The sequence below is a fragment of the Carassius auratus genome, chromosome 42 (genome assembly GCF_003368295.1).
Source record: "Carassius auratus strain Wakin chromosome 42, ASM336829v1, whole genome shotgun sequence".
In the NCBI taxonomy this organism is placed as follows: Eukaryota; Metazoa; Chordata; class Actinopteri; order Cypriniformes; family Cyprinidae; genus Carassius; species Carassius auratus.
In genome coordinates this window covers 14,105,439-14,124,832 of record NC_039284.1, presented here as the reverse complement: position 1 = coordinate 14,124,832, position 19,394 = coordinate 14,105,439, and the positions used below count along the sequence as shown (strand labels likewise).

Genomic DNA, 19,394 nt, shown 5'->3' with positions numbered 1-19,394 from the left:
TATGCAATTTAAAAACCCACACCTGCCCATCACAAGCAGTGCTCTATATATTTCTGTACTGGGTGGCTTCGTGCATGCTCGTTCGCTCCCGTGTCTGTATGCGCGTGCTCGCGATATTTAAGACAGTGCCCTCTGCGCGCTCACCTGGTCTGATCACGCGCACGCACGCAGAATTGAAGCATTGAGTCGAGAAGGACACACGACTTAAAATTATGACAAGATGAGATGATCCCAGTAAAGACAGAAGAACAAGGCGACGAAGAATTTCTCCCATCAGCGTTGAATTCACTTCTCCATTTCGACTTTTATTCTATTTCTGCTCAGGTCAGTTTTTAAGTCTTCTACTTCCTCATGGTTGGCTTATTACGCCTTCGTGTCAGTCATAAGTAACGTTACCTTTATATGTGGTTAAACTGAGTTTTAATTGCTTTAACTTGCATATAAAGTGACGAAAATGTAGCATTTGTTCCGTGTTTGTCCCCTGTTGACTCGGTTTGGCATATGCTGAGCGGAACTAGCATTTAAACACCCCCAAAACAGGACATACATCCTTTTATACACCCTAAGTTGACTTATTTTTTGATTATGTATTTATTATGCATGTGTATTTAAGCGCTTATGGTCGTTAAAGTACTCTTTCTCTCTCTCCTTTAAAGAGCAGATGTATGTGATGGCGTTTCTGTCAGTTAGCTTTAGTGCTAATTAGGATAGACGTCTCCCATTTATAAATTTAATATATATATATATATATATATATATATATATATATATATATATATATATATATATATTATTTTCAGTGACTTATTTTTAAAGGGAACAAGTAAGTGGAAATTATCTGATGTTTAACTTGTGGTCCATACTTTTTTGGTGCAATGGCCTGTTCCTGTTTTCTCTGTTATTTATTTCCATTTAAGTTTTAGGTCTGTATGTGTTGATTTTAATGAAGTGTATTTATTTATTTACTTATTTACATTTTCACATTTGAAAGGTTGTGATTCTTGAAGGCTTTTAAATAACAAACGTGAATTTAGGCAAGCATGCTGAATTAAACTCATCCTTAGTCCTGTTATGATAATATGAACACAAATACAGGCTGATAATGAGGATATGAGTTTTGAGATCTTTCTACTTCATTAAATTGCTGTCATTAAACCCAAACACTGACACATCATGGTGTCCATGTTCATTAGCTTACCTGAGAAAACATGGCAAATTGTTGGAGGGAAGTGAGACACTTAAATAGCAAAGAACATATAATGTTTAACTACTTAGTTAGACTTGTGAACTTTGTTCCTGTGCAAGGTGTTGACACCAGCACATCAGTCTCAACAGATACAGAAAAAATGTAACCGATTTTGACCAAAAGATGAGGTAAATACATTTGCTTATTAATTGCATTCTTCGTACAAAATAAAAGCTACTTACAAATATATTTTTAAGCTATTGGCATTCGTTGTCATTACAGAAAAGTCAGTTTTGCATATTGATTATCAGACACTTTAGAAGCATGATAAATCCCTTGTGTGTGTGTGTGTGTGTGTGTGTGTGTTTGTGTGCGCGTGCAAGTTTTCCTTCCTGAAGTCAAGCTTGCAGCCAACTTTTGATCTAAAGCCTGACTTGTTTTTAACAGGTCAGTTGTTACCAACAGTGGGCTGATCTGCAAGCCTTGTTTTTCCATAATGAGGGAGGAGGAACAAGCATTTTGCAGCTCTACAGTTTTGGTAATTGCAGATCAGGAGTGCAAGAGTGGCTTTTATCTTTGCCGGACAGCTGTTATGTGGCATGTCAAAGCCAGCCCATACATCCCGTTAAAGATGTGATAAATGTGCTCATGCTTATTTAACAGATGATGAGGTAGTGGAGGGTTGTTTTGTTTGTGGTCGCATATATTTTGTGCTGTCCTTTTTGTTATTAGCTAGGCAGTGTTATGTCAGATTTATGTGCATTTACTTTTTCAGGTCATTTTATTTTAAGTGGGTCAGTGCGTCAAAGTGTAAGTGTTTTTTTTTTTTTTTTCTGGAAGGTCTACACTGGGGAGTTGCAGAACATGTGTGAAGTTATCCTGAAGCAAGCATACATTTAGCAATACACAACCCAGAATGTCCAACACCAAACAGGCCAGTAAATGACTCTTAGGCAAGTTAATGTGATACAGAGGGATACAGCAATTGTTATACATTGATTATATACAAATTAAGTTTTTGGTGTTTTGACAAGTTATTTTACTTATGCCACAAAAATCTAGCATGTAGTCTTGGACCATTTCTAATGAGACATTTAAACAGTTCCTCTTATCAGGCTAATAAAGAGGTTGGTTTATTTGGCAAGCAAAAGTATTGATTTAAGGAACTGGTGTCGATGTGAAATGTGCAGAATTGCAGTAGCCGCCTTTTGATGTTGTTTTTCTGTTTTCCTTATGCAATGCAATGAGAATATACCTAGTTAAGTGAGCACTTCATAAAATATTGTTGTGCCAGACCACCTGTTTGAACGCAGTTCCCTTTTGCAAGGGAAGTCTGACAACTGGACTGCTTACACCGCTAAAGAAAACCTGTTTGGCCACTCGGCCTGGGGTCATGTGGCAACTAAAGGGAAGTGGAAAGCAGAAAGGTGTACCTTACCTCACTCTGAAAACCACTGAAAGCTTTTATACAAACTTTTCGTATGGAAGAAATACCCAGCAGGTTGGGACAAGCTTTTGTCTTGAACATAGGCAGGTCTGCAGTATAGTTTGTGGTTTGGATTGCATTGCCCCCTTTGGAACTGGGGTTTAGTGTGTTTTTAATCAAGCATGAAATGCTTTGAAGTATTTGTGTGGTGAAATTTAGAGCTGTGTCTGAGAAACTCTGCATTATTTGGGTGGCTTGTGAAATCCTGAGCCTTTGTTTTCCACAATTATTAATGCACTTTTAATGCATGTAGGTTTCCCGTCAACCTCTGACCAACTCTTTGTTTTTGTTTGACCTAATGTTTTTGGTCTAATACATTTGTGGGAAGAGGTGAACAATAAAGATACCAAACTACACACTTTTTAAATTCAGCCAGTGACTTGCCTGGATGACTAATGGTGGACTGAATAATTGGGCTGTTCTTTCCATATTTACAATGACAAGATCCAGTATACAAGCTGACCTCATTTGGTTAGTTTTGTGTAAATGGGCAATATTGTGTTAGTCAATTAAAATGTTCAGTTTATTATTATTTTTATTATTGTTGTTTTAATTGAATGGTGGACAGTTGCCAGCATGTGATTTCCATAAGATATCATTAACCATTTAGCATATTTTAGACACAAGTATTTAATGCTACTAGGCACTCCTTCCTAGAAAAGTACTTTAATGGTTTTTTCAAAGTTTTACCAATTTTATTTTTTATTTTGTTATTATTATTATTATTATTATTATTATTATTATAAGATACACTGATATACGCTGCCACTCAAAATAGAGGTCAACTGATTAATTTTAGCGATAGCTAGGTTGGACTGCACTGGCCAGTTGCCAATACCAATTAATGAACTGATAGTTTTTTAAATGGATATTGAAGAAAAACAAAAATAGGGCTTTGCTGTTTAACTGAAATTTACTGAGCCATACTTTGTAAATTAATAAAAATATTAATATTAAATATTAATTATATATTGATCATTAAAGTTCATAGTTCATGAACTGTTTTTACAGTTAATGTTAACAAAGCAACTTTAACATTTAAAAATGTATTAGTTAATGTGGAAATTAACACACTAACAAGGAATAATACTTTAAGTATATAGTTTAATAAAGCTTATTAAACTATAGTTAATTTTACAAATGGACACTTATTGTAAAATGTTAACATTTCATATTGTCAGTCAAGCTTAAAGTTGGCCATCCTTAAATATCTACATAAAGGCCAAAGCATTTAAATTAAATGCATATGGATATTGGATGTAAACTCTTAAACTTTATTTTATTCTATTTAGGACATTTGATGATTATCTAATCAAAATAAAATGTTAGACACAAAATGGGCAAAAAGTGCAGAGTTGCGTCTAGGACAAATTGGGTATCACCCACCGGATGCGTAGCGTTCAGTTCAAGCGGCGGTCTAAAAATTGATTTAATCAGCAAATGGCCAAAAGTTCACGTCTAGAATGAACCGAGAGGCATAGATGAGTCTGAAGTTCAGAGTTCGAAAAAGAGCAAAATGGAAAAAGAGTGCGTGATCTAAATTATAGCTCTCTGTATGAAGCACACAGACGTTATAGAGCCACAGACAAACTTTTCACTGAATAATCCACAATACACAATTTTAGAGCCTAAGGTGAATTCATTATGTACCTTAACAATGATTTGGGACAAATGTAATTTAATGTAAAACCAATCAGACCGGTCGACCTCTAATCCCAAAAGTCAAACAAACAAACAAAACGGTAACGCTAAACACTGGTTTAATGATGCTGAAAATTTGGCTTTCTTTTTTACTTATCCATCATACACAAGCTCACTTTAGAGTATTGTTTTGTTCATGCTAAACTCGCATTCCTCAAGGAAGGACTCATTGCAGACAGACTGTCGATTCCAACTATGAACATTAGCGTAGCTGGCACACCTTCTTAATGAGATCATACGGCTGTGTTCACATTTCTGCTCATTACAGAGGTTTATGACACTGGGTGATTTAATAGGAGAGTGAGAGAGAAGACAGATAGCAGTTTCAATGGCAACACATTTGTCTTGGAAAGCTGACTGCACAAGGTGTGTTCAACATATCAGGTTTCAGTAGGCGAAGAGCGTTTAAAGGCCTGGTTTTGTCTGAGGTCATGCAGTGAATGTATATTGGTGCTAAATTTTTTATGCTGCTTATCCTGGCTGGTCGTATTGGGTTGGGCTGTGGATATGCTTGTTGACCTGACCTAACTATTCCTAGTATGGTGTCAGAGTAGCAGCGTAGTATTTGGCAACAGGATGATTTCACATTCACACACCCTTATCGTGAACGGTCCATCAAAGTGCCACAGAAGCAATTAAAGAGCATGTTTGAACTTCTGTTGTGATCTGGAATTCAGAGCCATGGCTGTTGGGAAATCAGAGACTCCACAGGTAGTTGTTGAGATGTCTCCATTAGGGACTTTGAGATGGATCGATTTGTCTTTGTTAGCTTGCTGAACTACTGTTGACCTCTTTCAGAGGAGTTAAATCTGCTGAGTGGTTAACACTGGTTGGTTTTTTGACTATAAGATAGTCTTCTGATATCATATGCAAACACTGAATAGTTACACAAGTCTGTTTGAGAACAAACACTCATTTGTCATGATAATCTTATGTTAAAATTGCTGCTTTGGAGATTTGGTGTTATATATTATACTTTCACATTTGTAATCAATTTGGACGTACATGTCTTATTATTGACTGCTAAGCTAGCAGTTTATTAAATATTAAACATCAGCAGCATATATATCAACCAAGTATTTGGGTCAGAAATCAACAAAACAGTGGACAGAGAGGGCAAAGATAATCACAAGTTTGTTTGTGATTCAGTAACGTCCAGGAAGGCAACTTGAGAAGGCAAATCATTGCACAATAGCTCCACCGCAGCTCATCTACAGCTCAGTTATGGGAAAGAAAACTCCCTAGTGCGTTGCACTGAATGCGAACCAAATCAAATATAAAAGTGGATTTTGTCCATATGCCAAGTGCATTGAAAAATATATTTACTCCTTTTGCTGGATTTGAGTTACTTAAGTGTTTCTGAGAAGGGGAAGTTGTACTGAAGAACCAGTGGGAAGTGAACTGCTGTGGTGTGTTAAGGTGGGTTAAATTTTAGGACCGAAACCATGAATGCATACTAGTTTGAGCTTGATTGTTTTGTTTGTTGTTTTGGTAGTCAGTGGTTTTATTGCACATAGGATATATCTTTCAAGCAGTTTATATTTATTTATATGAATAGAATTGCATTTTTTTTTTTTACAACACTAGTATGCAATTTGTAAATTATCTTTATACACAGAATAGCTGAGTGACCAAATTTGCATGTGGCATAGTGCATCTTTCAGTGCAAAGTGCTCCACTTCAATTAATTTCCTGTGTGATGAATGCATTGGGACTATTATCAATATCAACCGCTGTTAACTCTCTCTTGACTTACATTTTGCTTAAACTACAAATATTTTTTAAATTTTGAAATTAAAAAGATTATCTCCAATTTAAGCAGGCACTTTAGTAGGGTCATGTTGAAATGCTTATCTTTGAACAATACATACTTTTTTTGCATACCATTTTTGACAAATATTTAGTATTATACATTGCATACTTTGCAGTGTGCAGTATTTTAGAGTTCTGAACATGGCCTTGCAGACATGACATGTATCTTTATTGCTTTTGGTTTGGACCAAATGTTCCAAGACACTTTCGACCAACTCAAAGCCTCCTCTGTTTGCGAGAGCAGCTGAAAATGATTGGGTTTGTACCATGAGAGGTGCTTGGTTCTTTGATTTATGTTCTTACATTTTTACAGGGCCTGAGTTCTGGAAAAATCTATGAACGCTATTGTAGCAGCTGGTCTGTTTTAGACCGTCTGGAAATGGCATTGTGTAAGCTTAGCAGCCGCCCCTCCTCTCCTTTTGAATGTGTGCCATTGTTTTTGGAAAAGCGTGAGCAAGTTCAGGTAAAGGAAGTGTGATATGAGAAGTTCTCCGGTCTTTAAAGGATGTCATGCGTACATTGTGCAGTTATGTGTGCATATTTTGTTGTGGCAGAGTTTCTCACGTCTTGTTTTGCTTGCATCACTGAATGTAAAGTTTGTGTGGTGTGTGCATGCAGACTGTGCACTCCATGTGCGTTCTTCAGAGAAGGTCCAAAAGTATTGATTATCTTTGCCATTTATAGGCATGCAGCAATCTTGAATAGCCCATTGGCTCCTTATTCGACCTGTGTTTATCTCCTCCGACAGGCACACACGTGCTTGTAAGTGGAGCCCTCCTGTCCCAGCCAATCACAGCTGCTTAGGTGAAGTTCTGGAGGGTGTCAGTCAGACCAATATAACCACGTGCTGTGCTGGAGACAGTGTACATACTATCCTCTGTAATGGAATACAGTGCACATGTCAGAGCAGAGGAATTTACAATGCATTGACTTGTCGAATAGCTTGGAAACATGTGAGTAAACAAAAGACACGCATGTTTAAAATGGTCACGGTCACTCATTTGAGAAACATTGTCATTGTTTTAAGGATCTTTTTTGACAATGTGCAGGTTGTGAGTTTGCCGCAGGAGCTGCATGTACATGCTTTTACTCTAAACGCATGGATCGAAAGAGGAAATGAAGTGATCTCTGCTTTGTTTTGGTCTCTCCATTGAGACGGTGTAATCTTGTCATCACTGGTGAGCTCAGCCAGTGACCATTTTATTAGCCAGTGTTTCATTGTTGGCTTATGGATGGGACACAGGGATAATGTTTCAAAAACATTTTTTTCAGGCTTATCTGCTCTTCATAGGATAAAGTATCTCTTTGAAAACAAACTGCTTTACTGCTTTTCTAGCCCCTGGAGAGGGAATGGGCATAAGAAATCCAGATCCATGTGTTCTGTTCTGCTTCACATGCACTTATCTATGCTGTTTTATTTTTGTTTCCAGATTATGTCCATCATAATCATTTGAGCTGTAGTTTGACTGTCAGAATGTGAATTATTTTTTTTATAATTTAATATGATATACTATTAAAGTCTTACTGCAGCTTGTTTTTTAGTTTTTTTAGTGTTTATATATATATATATATATATATATTTGTAAGCAAGTAGTTGATACGTGCATACTATATTGGCTATGTAAGTTAAACTGTGGTCATATTATGCTTTGTGAATGCAGAACTGAGAAACTGAACATCAGACACTTCACATTTTGCAAACCATGTAGATTTGAGCTTTACCCAATAGTTCAATCTGTGCTTTGTTCTAATTCCTTGTGCAAATTCACTAGTCAGAGTTTACCAAACTTTCAGTAGACAAAACTCTCTGGTCCTCTGTGACCATGACTTAATTCTTTTTGACATGAAATACTCCATAACTGCCATTAGACCCCATAATGCATCACAGCCATAACCACGCCATCTCGCTGGAATGTACAGTTTCATGTTCTGTTGAGGCACAGCATTTGTAGCCCTTACAAGTGGTTAAAATTACCACTACAAAATACTCTGGGTACTAGAATGTATAGATTGCAAACTGGTGTCACAATGTGTTTTTGTTTGCCACTAGCCATAGTGCAACCTTTAAAAACCTGAAGGGGTCATTGAGTGTGTTTACATATGCTGCTAACTTTCAAAAATTAGCTCATGAAAACCAGGTGCAAGAAAACATGTTTGTGCCAGATTTCAAAATATTAATGTTTTCTCTCCGTATTGGCTTTAAAATTGTCGATGAATCCGCTTGGTTAATGGGCAAAAATGAATGTATGCAGATTTGGTTTTGCCTAAGCCACCTACACTGTAATTAAGCATAATCTGTATACAATTATGAATGTTTTTAGCAGATGTTAAAAAGGTGACTTGCAGATTATAAATACTACAACAAAGGCATTGCAAACCTAGGGATACCATAACATGAGAAGTGCTTCAACGTTCCAGAACTGATTAGTAAATTACCAAATATGAGCTAGTACAAAGATGTACATGAGACACTTTGAGACCACAGATGGAGAACTGAGAGGGGTTAAAAGTAAGTGAGTCAAGTGTCCCATGAAAGGATCTTTAGATAGATTCAGCTGTTCCAATGGATGCTTTTACTGCTTGTACAAACTAATACAAAATATCAGAAATTAACTATTCTATAAAATACTATAGTTGGTAGTAAGTCTATACTAGAGATGTTCCGATACCCTTTTTCTCTTTCCGATACCTGGGCTCAGGGTATCGGCCGATACCGAGTACTGATCCGATACCTGGGTGTGTATCTGTATATACAGCTGTATATACTACTAGCCCTGTGTAAATTGCTAGAATTCTTTTTATGGTGTGCTTCAGACAGATCCCTCAATAAAACATGAACAAATACATGGTGAACTACTGTATTTATTACAGTATTTTTATTATCTAACATGAATTTGACAGTATTATTTATTTTCATATGCAAAAAAGAACTTCAAATGCAGCCAAAAATCTAACACCGCAAACTAAAAAAGGTATTTAAGTTTTACAATATAACTGTATAAAAAAACTGCAACAAATAAGTCTAGGAATATAAAAAAAGATCTATTAATCAGATAATCTCTTTACAACAAAACAAGTAAAAAACAAGCAACCATCTAGGCATAATTATTATTATTATAGAGACGTATTATTATTACTGTAGGCTACAACAGTAGCTTTATATATTGTCAATTTACTCATGTAAACCAAACATTTATTTTAATGGGCTGCCATGAAGATCTTTGAGTGTCTGTGTTTATGATATGACAGTATTCTCAAAGGAAACGGTAAATTCTCATGAAGTGACGGTTTATGCGTTCGTGTCCTCATGACACACAGCAGAGACTACAAAACAGCGAGCTCTCGCGCATCTGTGCCAGTCACCCACAGAGATGTAGATTTTGCGGGAGTAATATTTAAATAGTATTTTGCAGTTTAATATTCACAGACACTAGTATATATTCGGCTACTGTCTGGAGCCCTGCGCTTTGACTTACACGGAAGCGACTGAACGCAGCTGCCGGTACTGAATATACTTGAGAGTCTGTAACTACCGGTACTACAGAGACATACTGCTAACCACTGATCTATAATATAGAAGCGGCTTCACTGTCTTTTGGCAGTTTAGAATGTGATGAGTGATCCAGTCATATATAGATCAGGGCTGCTAACGCGTTTTCATTTCTTCTTCGCTGCTCTAAACAGGGGTTGCTTGTGGCAACACAGCACAACTTCCTGTGTTTTCAATGCATTTAGAGCAGCGAAGAAGAACCGTGCAGCGGTTAGGCAAAGCTTGCGGTCATAACTAGGTATTTTTTAAGAAAATGGTATCGGATCGGTATATGGGTTCATGTACTCGCCGATGCCGATGCCAGAATTTGTTGTGGTATCGGAGATATTTCCGATACTAGTATCGGAATCGGAACAACTCTAGTCTATACTGTAAGGGTCTTATGTTTCATAACTCTCCTATTATAGACTATTTACATGTGTTGTGTAGACAAGTTGAAAAAACAAACTTTTCTTAATTTTGTCCATGTTGTTTTGCAGTGAGGCTGGAGTCCTGACCCTTCTGTTTGGAGACATCGCTCGTGCTGGTGGGAGGAGCCTAATGCCTCAGAAATGTGAAACTATCAGTTACTGCAGCCCCACCCCTTACCGGGAGCCACGGTTACGAGCCTCCAGTCCGCCATCAGTCTGGAGGTAATTAGTACTTACTTCACTCAAGCCTATACATGCCATCACACATTTTAAGGATAATTTGATGGTAATTCTTTCATTTGTTTAGATTGAATGAATCCATTTTGGTTTCTGCTGTTCAGTTAAAGAAAAACAACAAACTCTTTCATCTTTTCATCATCATCAACATGGATGTCGCCTTCCATCCATAGTGATTTTTATTAATCTGATTGGACACGACAGCCAACATTGACACTTAACAAAATGTGTTGTTATAACAAAAACTTTAGAGATGCTTACCATGTAGATTTGACATTGATTTTGTGTTGATCTGTGGTAGAACTGGTGTTCAGGTAGACAATTTCCCTTCCTAATATGTCTGTCAGTTAAAGAAAGGTTTTGCTTTTATTATACTGTGAGAAGGAGAAAAACAAGCTGTTCTGCATTTGTTTAGCTTCGCAAAAAGAGAGATCCTGTTTCCATCTCGCCTTTAATTGCCACTCTGTTTTCTTGTCTGACTAAGATACATGAGAGGTAGACTGTGGCAACACGTGTGTGCAGTCCCAGATTTTCAGCCTTTTCTCAAGGAAGAACAGAGTGTTACAACATAATTGGAGCAAAGTAGACTTGATAATTGTGACCTCATCCTTGTTCACTTCCCCGTCCATTCCCATCATTTGGATGGGTCCTCTGGCAGGCCCCTTGTAGAGGAAGTCTTGAGCGCTTACAAGAAGAGGGGAGCAAACAAATCTCATGTTAACTGAAGCAGTGTACTGATTCCAGTATGAGCTCACTTTATCCTTTGACATAACTTGTTCTGATATTTTGCTTTTCACATGTGGGTATTTGTTTTATTTTTACTTAATGCTTATCATTAGCTCACATGTTATTTGGCCCGTGGTCTCAAGGAAACTCTGAGTTGTGGGTGCATTGAGGGAAAGGGCTGGGCGGCAGCTGAATGTTGTTTCCAGGTTGTGTAATGGGTAAAAATCAGCATTTGAGCGCCAGATAGGACCTGGCGTGCCTCCAGGGTAATCATACTCCCGTCCAGCTATGGTTCTGCAGTGTGTTCCTCTGCAAGCTGGGAAGTTCTTTAGAGATTTTCAGCTAATCGGTACAGTTCTATGGTTTTTTTTATGTGGTATTTTGTCCTTTATCAATATATAAGTCAAATTACATGTTTAACCTTTTGATGTTTATCATTTCATGAACAAATGGGGAAGCTAGCTAACTCAATCCATTAACTTCCTTTATTCAGTCCTGATGTTTTTTATCAGACTACCTTGTCCTTTATGTCTGGTCAAACTATGTTCAACTGCTGAATGTATGTAACTCTAAAGAGAATATACTGTATTTGAGCATTGCTAGCTCCAATTTTTTTGCAAGAACAGGAAATCCGAGGCAGGGTTGTACCAGGAAATATGTGTGTGCCCGTATCCATGGACAATCAAAGCCACTGTTGACTTGCCTTTTGTGTTGTCCCACTTTTTGTCCAAGACACTAGTTCAACAAAATGATTCTGACCTTACAGATTGGCCTCTTTTGCTGTTTGTCACAATGGAAGGTTGGCACAGAAGGAGATGTGCTGGTCCATGAAAGCTTTCCAAGGACACAACAAATCAGTGATTCTTAACTGGTGGGTCAAGACTCAAAAGTGAGTCGAGGAGTGTACAGTCAAAGAATCAACATCAACAAAAATGGATTTCTAATGTTTTTCTTATGCAAGACTTATTTTGAAAGACTTGAATGACAGCTGTTGACACTTCTGTCAGATGCAGTATAAGTAAAGATGGAGAAAAAAGTGCTGTCCAGATTCAGTATCTGCAGTCAGAGGAGATATTGTGCCTAATGTCAGTGTCACTATTCTATCGTTCTTTTCTTAACTTAAGAAATAAAGTCTCATCTCAGAAAAACAAACTATTCTGTCAGACGTTATACTGCGCTCTTAATTCACACTCTACCATTGCACGCTCAAATTTTGAATATGTTTAAATGACTGTAGAATAGGAAGAATAATTTACCAATCAAATGAAATCCGTATTAACTAAATTAATTTGCACTACAGTGGAGGCAAAGAACACAAAATGGCATGTAGGTATATTTAAAGATGTTTAATGAGGCTCAGAGGCATGAGTGCAGTTAAACTAATAAATTCATGTTGAGATTAATGTTTTAAATGTATAACATTTTGAATATAGAAATATTAAATTTACTTTTAATAGAACAAATATTTCTAATTAATAATAGAAATATAATAATTTGATAATAGAAATAATAAATGGTGATATTTTAAAAATGAAAAACTGTCAGGAGGTCAGATCGCGCAAGTCACTGGTTTTATCACTGAGTTGATTTGTTAGAACGGCTGATTCATTCACAAACGAAGCAAGTGACTATGTCTGTGATTGGGTAATTGAGTCATTGACTCACTAGATTCGCTTGGAGATCAGGTTCAGCTGTGACTTTATTGGAACTATTTTTTGTAGATAAAATAGAGCAAAATCTGGGAAAATTGTTGTAGTCAGACAGTGTATGCCATCTCACAAAGTTCTATTATATTCAACGAAGCTCTCTACACTGCACAATAAATCTCTTTTTTACATTACATCCACATTTTGTTATGAGGATTCGTGAGCTTGTATAACTCCAAACTGGAAAAAAAAAAACTCTGGTGTGTTGAGCAGTTAGTGGATTCTGATTAACATTGCATTTCAAGGAATCAAGAGACACCAGTATGTCTGTGATGCATTACTCAATGCTGCAAAAACACCTTGTAAGTAGAAACCTTTGAAGCTCCCCTGAGTGCAAATAAATATTCTGATCGAGCCTGGTGTGTGTGTGTGTGTGTGTGTGTGTGTGTGTGTGTGTGGTATGTATGTATGTATGAAATATATTCAGGCCTCTAGAGTGTGATAACCAGTGTGATAAAATTTGGGTCCAATAGCCAAACCAGTTGAGAACCCCCGCACCAACTGGTATTCAAACTTGTCAATGGATATGCCTCTTTACATGTTTGCTATCTAATGAATGGCTGCAGCCCAAGTTCTTCCACACTTGTCGAGTGAGCAAGTCGCCTCCCACTCTCAGTTTGGCTATGAAATAACTGGTCCACACTGACCAAATGCCATCCCATGTTAAGTCACGTGAGAATCCCCAGTACCACTTTATCAGGTCTGAATCTGCAGTGGAAGAATGCCTTATATGCACTTCAGTTCAGTCCTCCCACTAGATACTGCTATTGGCAGTGCCGCAGGCTTGTTTATAGGGCAGCTGGGTCTGTGTCAGCTGAGTGCTTGTGTAAGAGCCCAGCTGTGTCTGGACCTGGGTGGCTCTGCCACTATTATGTCAGCCTAAGGGCCAGAGGGAACAGCTATCCCTTGTGCTCACTGTGATAATACTTCTGGAGTTATTTGCCATTTGCAGATGCTATACAATCACGTGCTAAATACATTACTAAGAACCTGCTGCACTGATGGCTGGCACCAGCACATTTTTGAAGTTTACATCTCTAGATTCTATGGTTTCATTATTTTAGTGTTTTACAGCTAATGTGCATAAACCGAATGTTCTGTTGCAAATTATAAAGTAGGCACATTAAAGAAGTTACTTTTTGGTATTGCTAGTTTTTATTGACTAGGGACATGCATCTTATAGGAATAGTTCACTTTCTCAACCGGTTTCAAGCCTGTATGATCCGCTAACACAGAATAATGTTTAGCAGAATATTTTTCTTTTTGTCCATACAGGGACAGCATGTAGTAAACCTGGACTGTCGGGCTTCAAATCCCATTCAGCTCGTCCCATATTTACATTTACATTACATTTAGTCACTTTGCAGACTAATTTATCCAAAGCGACTTACAATTGGAGAATACATACCGATATGATTCTTCTTACTATTTGTTGACACCAGATGCGCCTTGCGCAAATAAATCGCGATATTCGCACATAGTTGGATGCTTGAACATTAAGTTTATTTGCTTCATTTGCGCGTGAAATTAACTTCACAACAGATGTGAACTTGCGTCATGGGAGGGGCTTCTGCCAGTTGAGTTCACGCAGCATTGTGATTTCAGCCACCATTTTTTCAGATAATTTTCTAAATATTACTGTTATCGTGTCATGAAATGTAGTTTTAAAAGTATTTCAGGCAATAATGTAGTTGGTTTTAAACTCAAATGTGCAGTTTATTTATAAAGACGGCGCCTATTTAAAAATGTATTTTGCCAATTTCGGAGACCGTCCGCTCCAGGCGATTAGCGGGAGCTCCGTGATCATGTATCCGCCTAGATCACTCTCAACTCAGCTAGTCCTTCTGACATTGGTTCAACATAAAATATAATTTGTTTTGGGTAAATCTAACAGGTAATCTTTGGACCTTATTTAATTAAACTAATTTCTTCTAAGCAAGCTCCTGATTGGCTAACGCGGCGCTGAGAATTGATTGTTCTAGTTTTGTCTGTGAAAATTCGACAAAATCATCAGCTGTTCTAGAAGGGGTAGGAGGTGGTGGAGGGGGACAGAGGAAAGAATTACATTTTTAATTTAATAGAATTTAGTTTTAAAGAGATTACAGTACAGGTATGTGTGTCTGGAGCACTGTTGATCTTGTTGTGGAAATATGAAGATTTGGCAGTATGAACTTCAGCAAAAAAAGATGAAAGCAAAGACTGAAACATACTTGAGTCTGCCAAATCTTCTGATCTGCACCTTTTTTTTCCCCCCTGCTGCCCCGAGTTTATTCCCGTGCTCACAAATAGCATTGGATAACCAGGGGTTAGAGGGGGCAGCCCATGCTAGAGAGAGGACAAATATTGTCTAGATAAGAGGTTAAAATAGAGCATAAAGTGTCAGTTGATGCATTTACATCCAGAGAAGAGAAATGGGTTGGTGAGAAAAGTGAGGAGTATATTACAGAGGAAAATGGGAGGAGGGAAAGGGAGCATGGGTTTAGTCTAAAAGTAACCGGTATAAGGGTTTGTTGCACACAGGTAGCAAGATGTAGCTTAAATGTAATGAATAAATGGTCAGGGATAGGTAGGGATTCTACTAAAATGTTTTCTGCAATACAATTGCATGTGTAAATTTAAGTCAAGTTGGTTGCCTGATTTGTGAGTGCTTGTAGTGGCGGTTTGAGCAAGTCTGTAGCATAAGGCTTGTCCAGATGAATGTTAAAATTGCCCAAGACTAAAAGTGGACTGCTATCCCCTGGGAATGAGGACCGCAGCCCATCCAGCTCCTCTATTGAAGGTGCCTAGAATTTGCCCAGGAGGGCAGTAAATTACTATAACCTGGAGTTTTATAGGAGCTGTTACGGTAGTTGCATGAGATTACTGTACTGAGCTTTTCAAGTCTTCTAAACCCATACAATACAAACTTTGTAATTTGTATGAATGGACTAAAATTCTACTGGACTGAAAGATTCCTTTAAGATGCTTATGTTACCTTGGAATAGTAAAAGTGTTTTTTGTTTTTGTTTATTAAACCGTTTTTTTTTTTAGTGGAACACCTTGTATTGTTTTAAAATGGTCTCTTTTACCTTTTTCTTAGGTTTACCACCATGCACCCCAAGCCATACCCCAAACCACAAGATAAAGAGATGCGTCGGGAATCTGTGCATGATGGAACTAGAGGCCTCCATGCCGACCAGCAGGGAGTGCTCAGGAAAGAGTGGGGCTTTCGCCAGGAGTGTGGGCTCTTGGGCTCATCTGGCAACGGCACAGCCAACCGGTGTCCCCTCAGTGTCATCTCCACCAACACCCTCCGATGTAGCAGTGGGAGTAATGGACAAACTAGAGTTAGTTGGGCTCACAAGAGCAGAGCATCCTCTGTCACAACATTTACCAGTTCTTTAGTTCTGCTCTCACCTTTGACTGGTTTGGAGAATGAAGGCTCATTTAGGATCTACCAAGGAGAAGATGCAGAAGGGTTTTTGGATATATGGGCTGTCATTAAACCTGGGAACACAAAAGAGAAAATCGCCATTTTTGCATCTCAGAAGTGTGGCAGTACTTGCAGTGGTGTTATTGACAACACCTCAGAAAAAGAAGCCATTGCCCCAGAGCTGCGGACTGTTTCTGTGAAAAACAAAGGATGTTGGGATGGTGACTGGTCTGTGGCTAAGCGCAGGAGAAGGTCTGGAAACCCAGACAAGTCAAAAAGTATGGAACCTTCTTCTCCAAAAACTGAAATGCCTAAAGTATCTCAACAGGAGACCCTCAATGAGAATGTCAGTCCTTGCAAAGGAGTTGCTGAGGATGCAGTCAGGACAGAGGGAGAAGATGAAAAGATGCTTTCTGTGGTGGAGATGGTGGCATACTTGGAGCAAAGAGCCAGCGACCAACAGGTGAGCTCCAAAGTCCCATTCTTACGCAGCACCAGCACCATCACTTTGTCTAAAGTTGGAACCATCCCTCAGCCTGCAGAGCAGCAGTCCAAGGTTGCAGAAAAGCTGGAGGTCCAGGAAGAGGAAGGCGAGTCTGTTCGGGTTCTGGATATGGTGGCCAAGATGGAGTCGCAATGCCTGACTAGACAAAGCCTCCGAGAAGGTGGAGGAGACCTTTCTCGAAACAGCAGCTTACGGAGGAAGGTGGGGCGTGTGCTTCTGGCTGGGTCAGAACCTTACTCGCTGCTGTCACAACCAGTGTCACCTTCTGTCTCTCAGGACTGTAGAGTTGAAAGGGTCCCACTGGATAGTGATTTAAACAAACTGAGTTCCCCACCAATGACCCTTGAGCCGATAGAGACCTTGCAGTGTGGGATTGACAGCTGTGCCCTAAAGGAGAAACAAAGTTCTTGTATCTCAAGACAAGAAACTAGCACAGCTGCTGAGACCGTGCAGTTTTCACCAAAGGATGCCAGCTCAGAGTGCAGTGAGGAACCGATACCAGGCAATTTGTTCTTTGCCAAATCTTCACCTCAGCCTCCGAAGAAGCAGCAACTGCCCTTCTCATCAAAGAGCAGATTGCAAAACCAAGAGCCTTCTCACATCCAGTACCTTGAGTCTTCTGTCGACACTTCAGTGTCTTTCAGAGAGGAGAGCAGGGATGGACTTGTGGGTGTCCAAAATCATCCAAACTTAGAAGAGACCAAGGGAGGGGGGACTTGCTTAGTTAGTCAGGAGCCTGTACCTATTCCATTACGCCGCGTGGTGTCTCATGAATTTCTAGAAGCTCGCTTCAAGATCCAGCTGCTTTTGGAGCCTCAGCAGTACATGGCTTTCCTGCCGCACCACATCATTGTAAAGATCTTCTGCTTGCTGCCTACTGAGAGTCTGGCTGCCCTCAAGTGCACCTGCCATTACTTTAAATTTATCATTGAGAGTTACGACATACGGCCGGCAGACTCTCGTTGGGTGAGTGATCCACGCTACAAAGATGATCCCTGCAAGCAGTGCAAAAAGCGGTATGAACGAGGTGATGTTTCTCTCTGCCGTTGGCATCATAAGCCCTACTGCCAGGCACTACCATATGGCCCAGGCTACTGGATGTGCTGCCGCAGATCTCACAAAGACACACCTGGTTGCAATGTAGGACTTCATGACAACCGCTGGGTCCCTGCCTTTCATAGCATCAACATGCCAATTTACAAGAAAAACAGGGATACTGATGAGGATTTGTAAAGTGCAAGAAAGATGACTGCAGTGAGGGTTTTATTTCTGAGGTCTGTGTATATGTGTGATTTAACTAGTGTGAGTAGGCTGTTTGTTTCCAGTGCCTATGTGTTGCCAATGAGCATGTGCGCTTTTGATGTATAGTGCTTACTTCCAGGTTGCTGAAACCTAATAAGAGATTGCTGGGTCTTTGAGCTTCTACTCTGCCAACCAGTCACCAATTCTCCTGTCGAAAACCTTTCTCAGGTCCTTATTGTTGGTCTGCACTTTAACCTTTAGATTGAATTTTGCAGAGTTCTATCTGGGTACTGCTTGATGATTTTTACTTCGAGTAAGCATTACTGACTAACTTTAATTTTTTTTTCAATCCACCCACCATTCTTTTTCTGTAACACACCTTGACTATTTCCTGCACTGAATTTGACTCGGCCTAATATTGAAAAATTTTGAGCATTGCAGTTCTGTTTATCTCCCAGTGTACTTGTATGCATGATTAACTCATTGGCCATAAGGGAATCTTTAAACAAGGGCACAATGAGTAATTGATACATTTGCTCCATTTCCCTATCTTCCATTATCACCTCTTTGTACCGTTAAAAATTCCTTGGATACTAGGTGGCGAAATGACTTCGTGACTTTCTGAGATTATTCTGAGCCCAGATGTTTACATTGTACATAGAAAAGAATCCTATATATCATAACATGGTGATGAATGATGGCACGAGTGTGGTGTGAAATGCATTTAATCTTAATATGGGGTAAAATGCCTTTTTTTTTTTTATGCTAACTTTTTTGTTGTGTATATAGATATCTATATGGAATGGACGCTCTTGTTCTGCAGTAGGAGTCTTATTATAAAACGTGTGTGTATGTGAATACACAACCGTATGTGAACGGAGTGCATATTCTTCTCCGATTTTAAGTATTGAAATCTCCCTTGTTTGATGTGTTGTTTTTTGACAGAAAACATTTGAATGTGGGAAGAGAGTTTCTTCATCTTGACAGTGACTAACTGAACACCATCTGAAAAAAGAAAAAAATATTGCAATATACTGTTTTCCAAAGAGTGTCAGATTTTAAAAAATTGTTAATGACATTGCTGTGCTCTGCCTGTTAAGGCATTTTACTTCAATAAAGTATATCTTGAAGAATTTGTATCCAATGTTCTGTGTTTTTTTTTTTTCTAAAATGCTTACAGTGTTTCAATCCATAGAAGACAACCTTACATTGAATACTTGTATTAACCAATTAATTTATGGCTTTCTTTTAGATTAGTGTGGGAGGGGGGAAAGGTATTCCTTTTGGATTATGTCTTGGGGTTGAACATTTGAATTCATGGTTTTTAAATGTACTATTAAAAACCTACATCTATCAAAACTTGGCTTTAATTTCCATAATACATTTATAAAAACAGGTAGATACTTGAAACTATTTTCAAG

General features: G+C 38.5%; 1 protein-coding gene across 6 annotated transcripts; it reads left to right on the top strand.

Annotated features, from left to right (window-relative positions):
- The first annotated feature begins 122 nt into the window (after positions 1-122).
- On the top strand, positions 123-19,112 carry LOC113060747 (F-box only protein 34-like). 6 transcript variants are annotated; one of them, XM_026229906.1, is made up of 5 exons: positions 123-324; positions 1,634-1,724; positions 2,027-2,139; positions 10,215-10,367; positions 15,894-19,112. In XM_026229906.1, exons 3-5 carry the CDS (start codon positions 2,129-2,131, stop codon positions 17,962-17,964), a joined length of 2,235 nt encoding a protein of 744 aa, XP_026085691.1. In that variant the 5' UTR covers positions 123-324; positions 1,634-1,724; positions 2,027-2,128; the 3' UTR covers positions 17,965-19,112. The 6 variants fall into 6 exon arrangements, with proteins under 6 accessions (XP_026085691.1, XP_026085696.1, XP_026085693.1 ...); XM_026229911.1 differs by lacking the exon at positions 2,027-2,139 and having other exon boundaries at positions 124-324; XM_026229908.1 differs by lacking the exons at positions 1,634-1,724; positions 2,027-2,139 and having other exon boundaries at positions 125-324.
- The last annotated feature ends 282 nt before the right edge of the window (positions 19,113-19,394 follow it).

Bases quoted from the DNA above. Each gene is read 5' to 3' on its own strand.
- LOC113060747 (XM_026229906.1), top strand. The intron at 10,368-15,893 runs GTAATTAGTACT...CCTTTTTCTTAG, and splicing joins AGTCCGCCATCAGTCTGGAG to GTTTACCACCATGCACCCCA.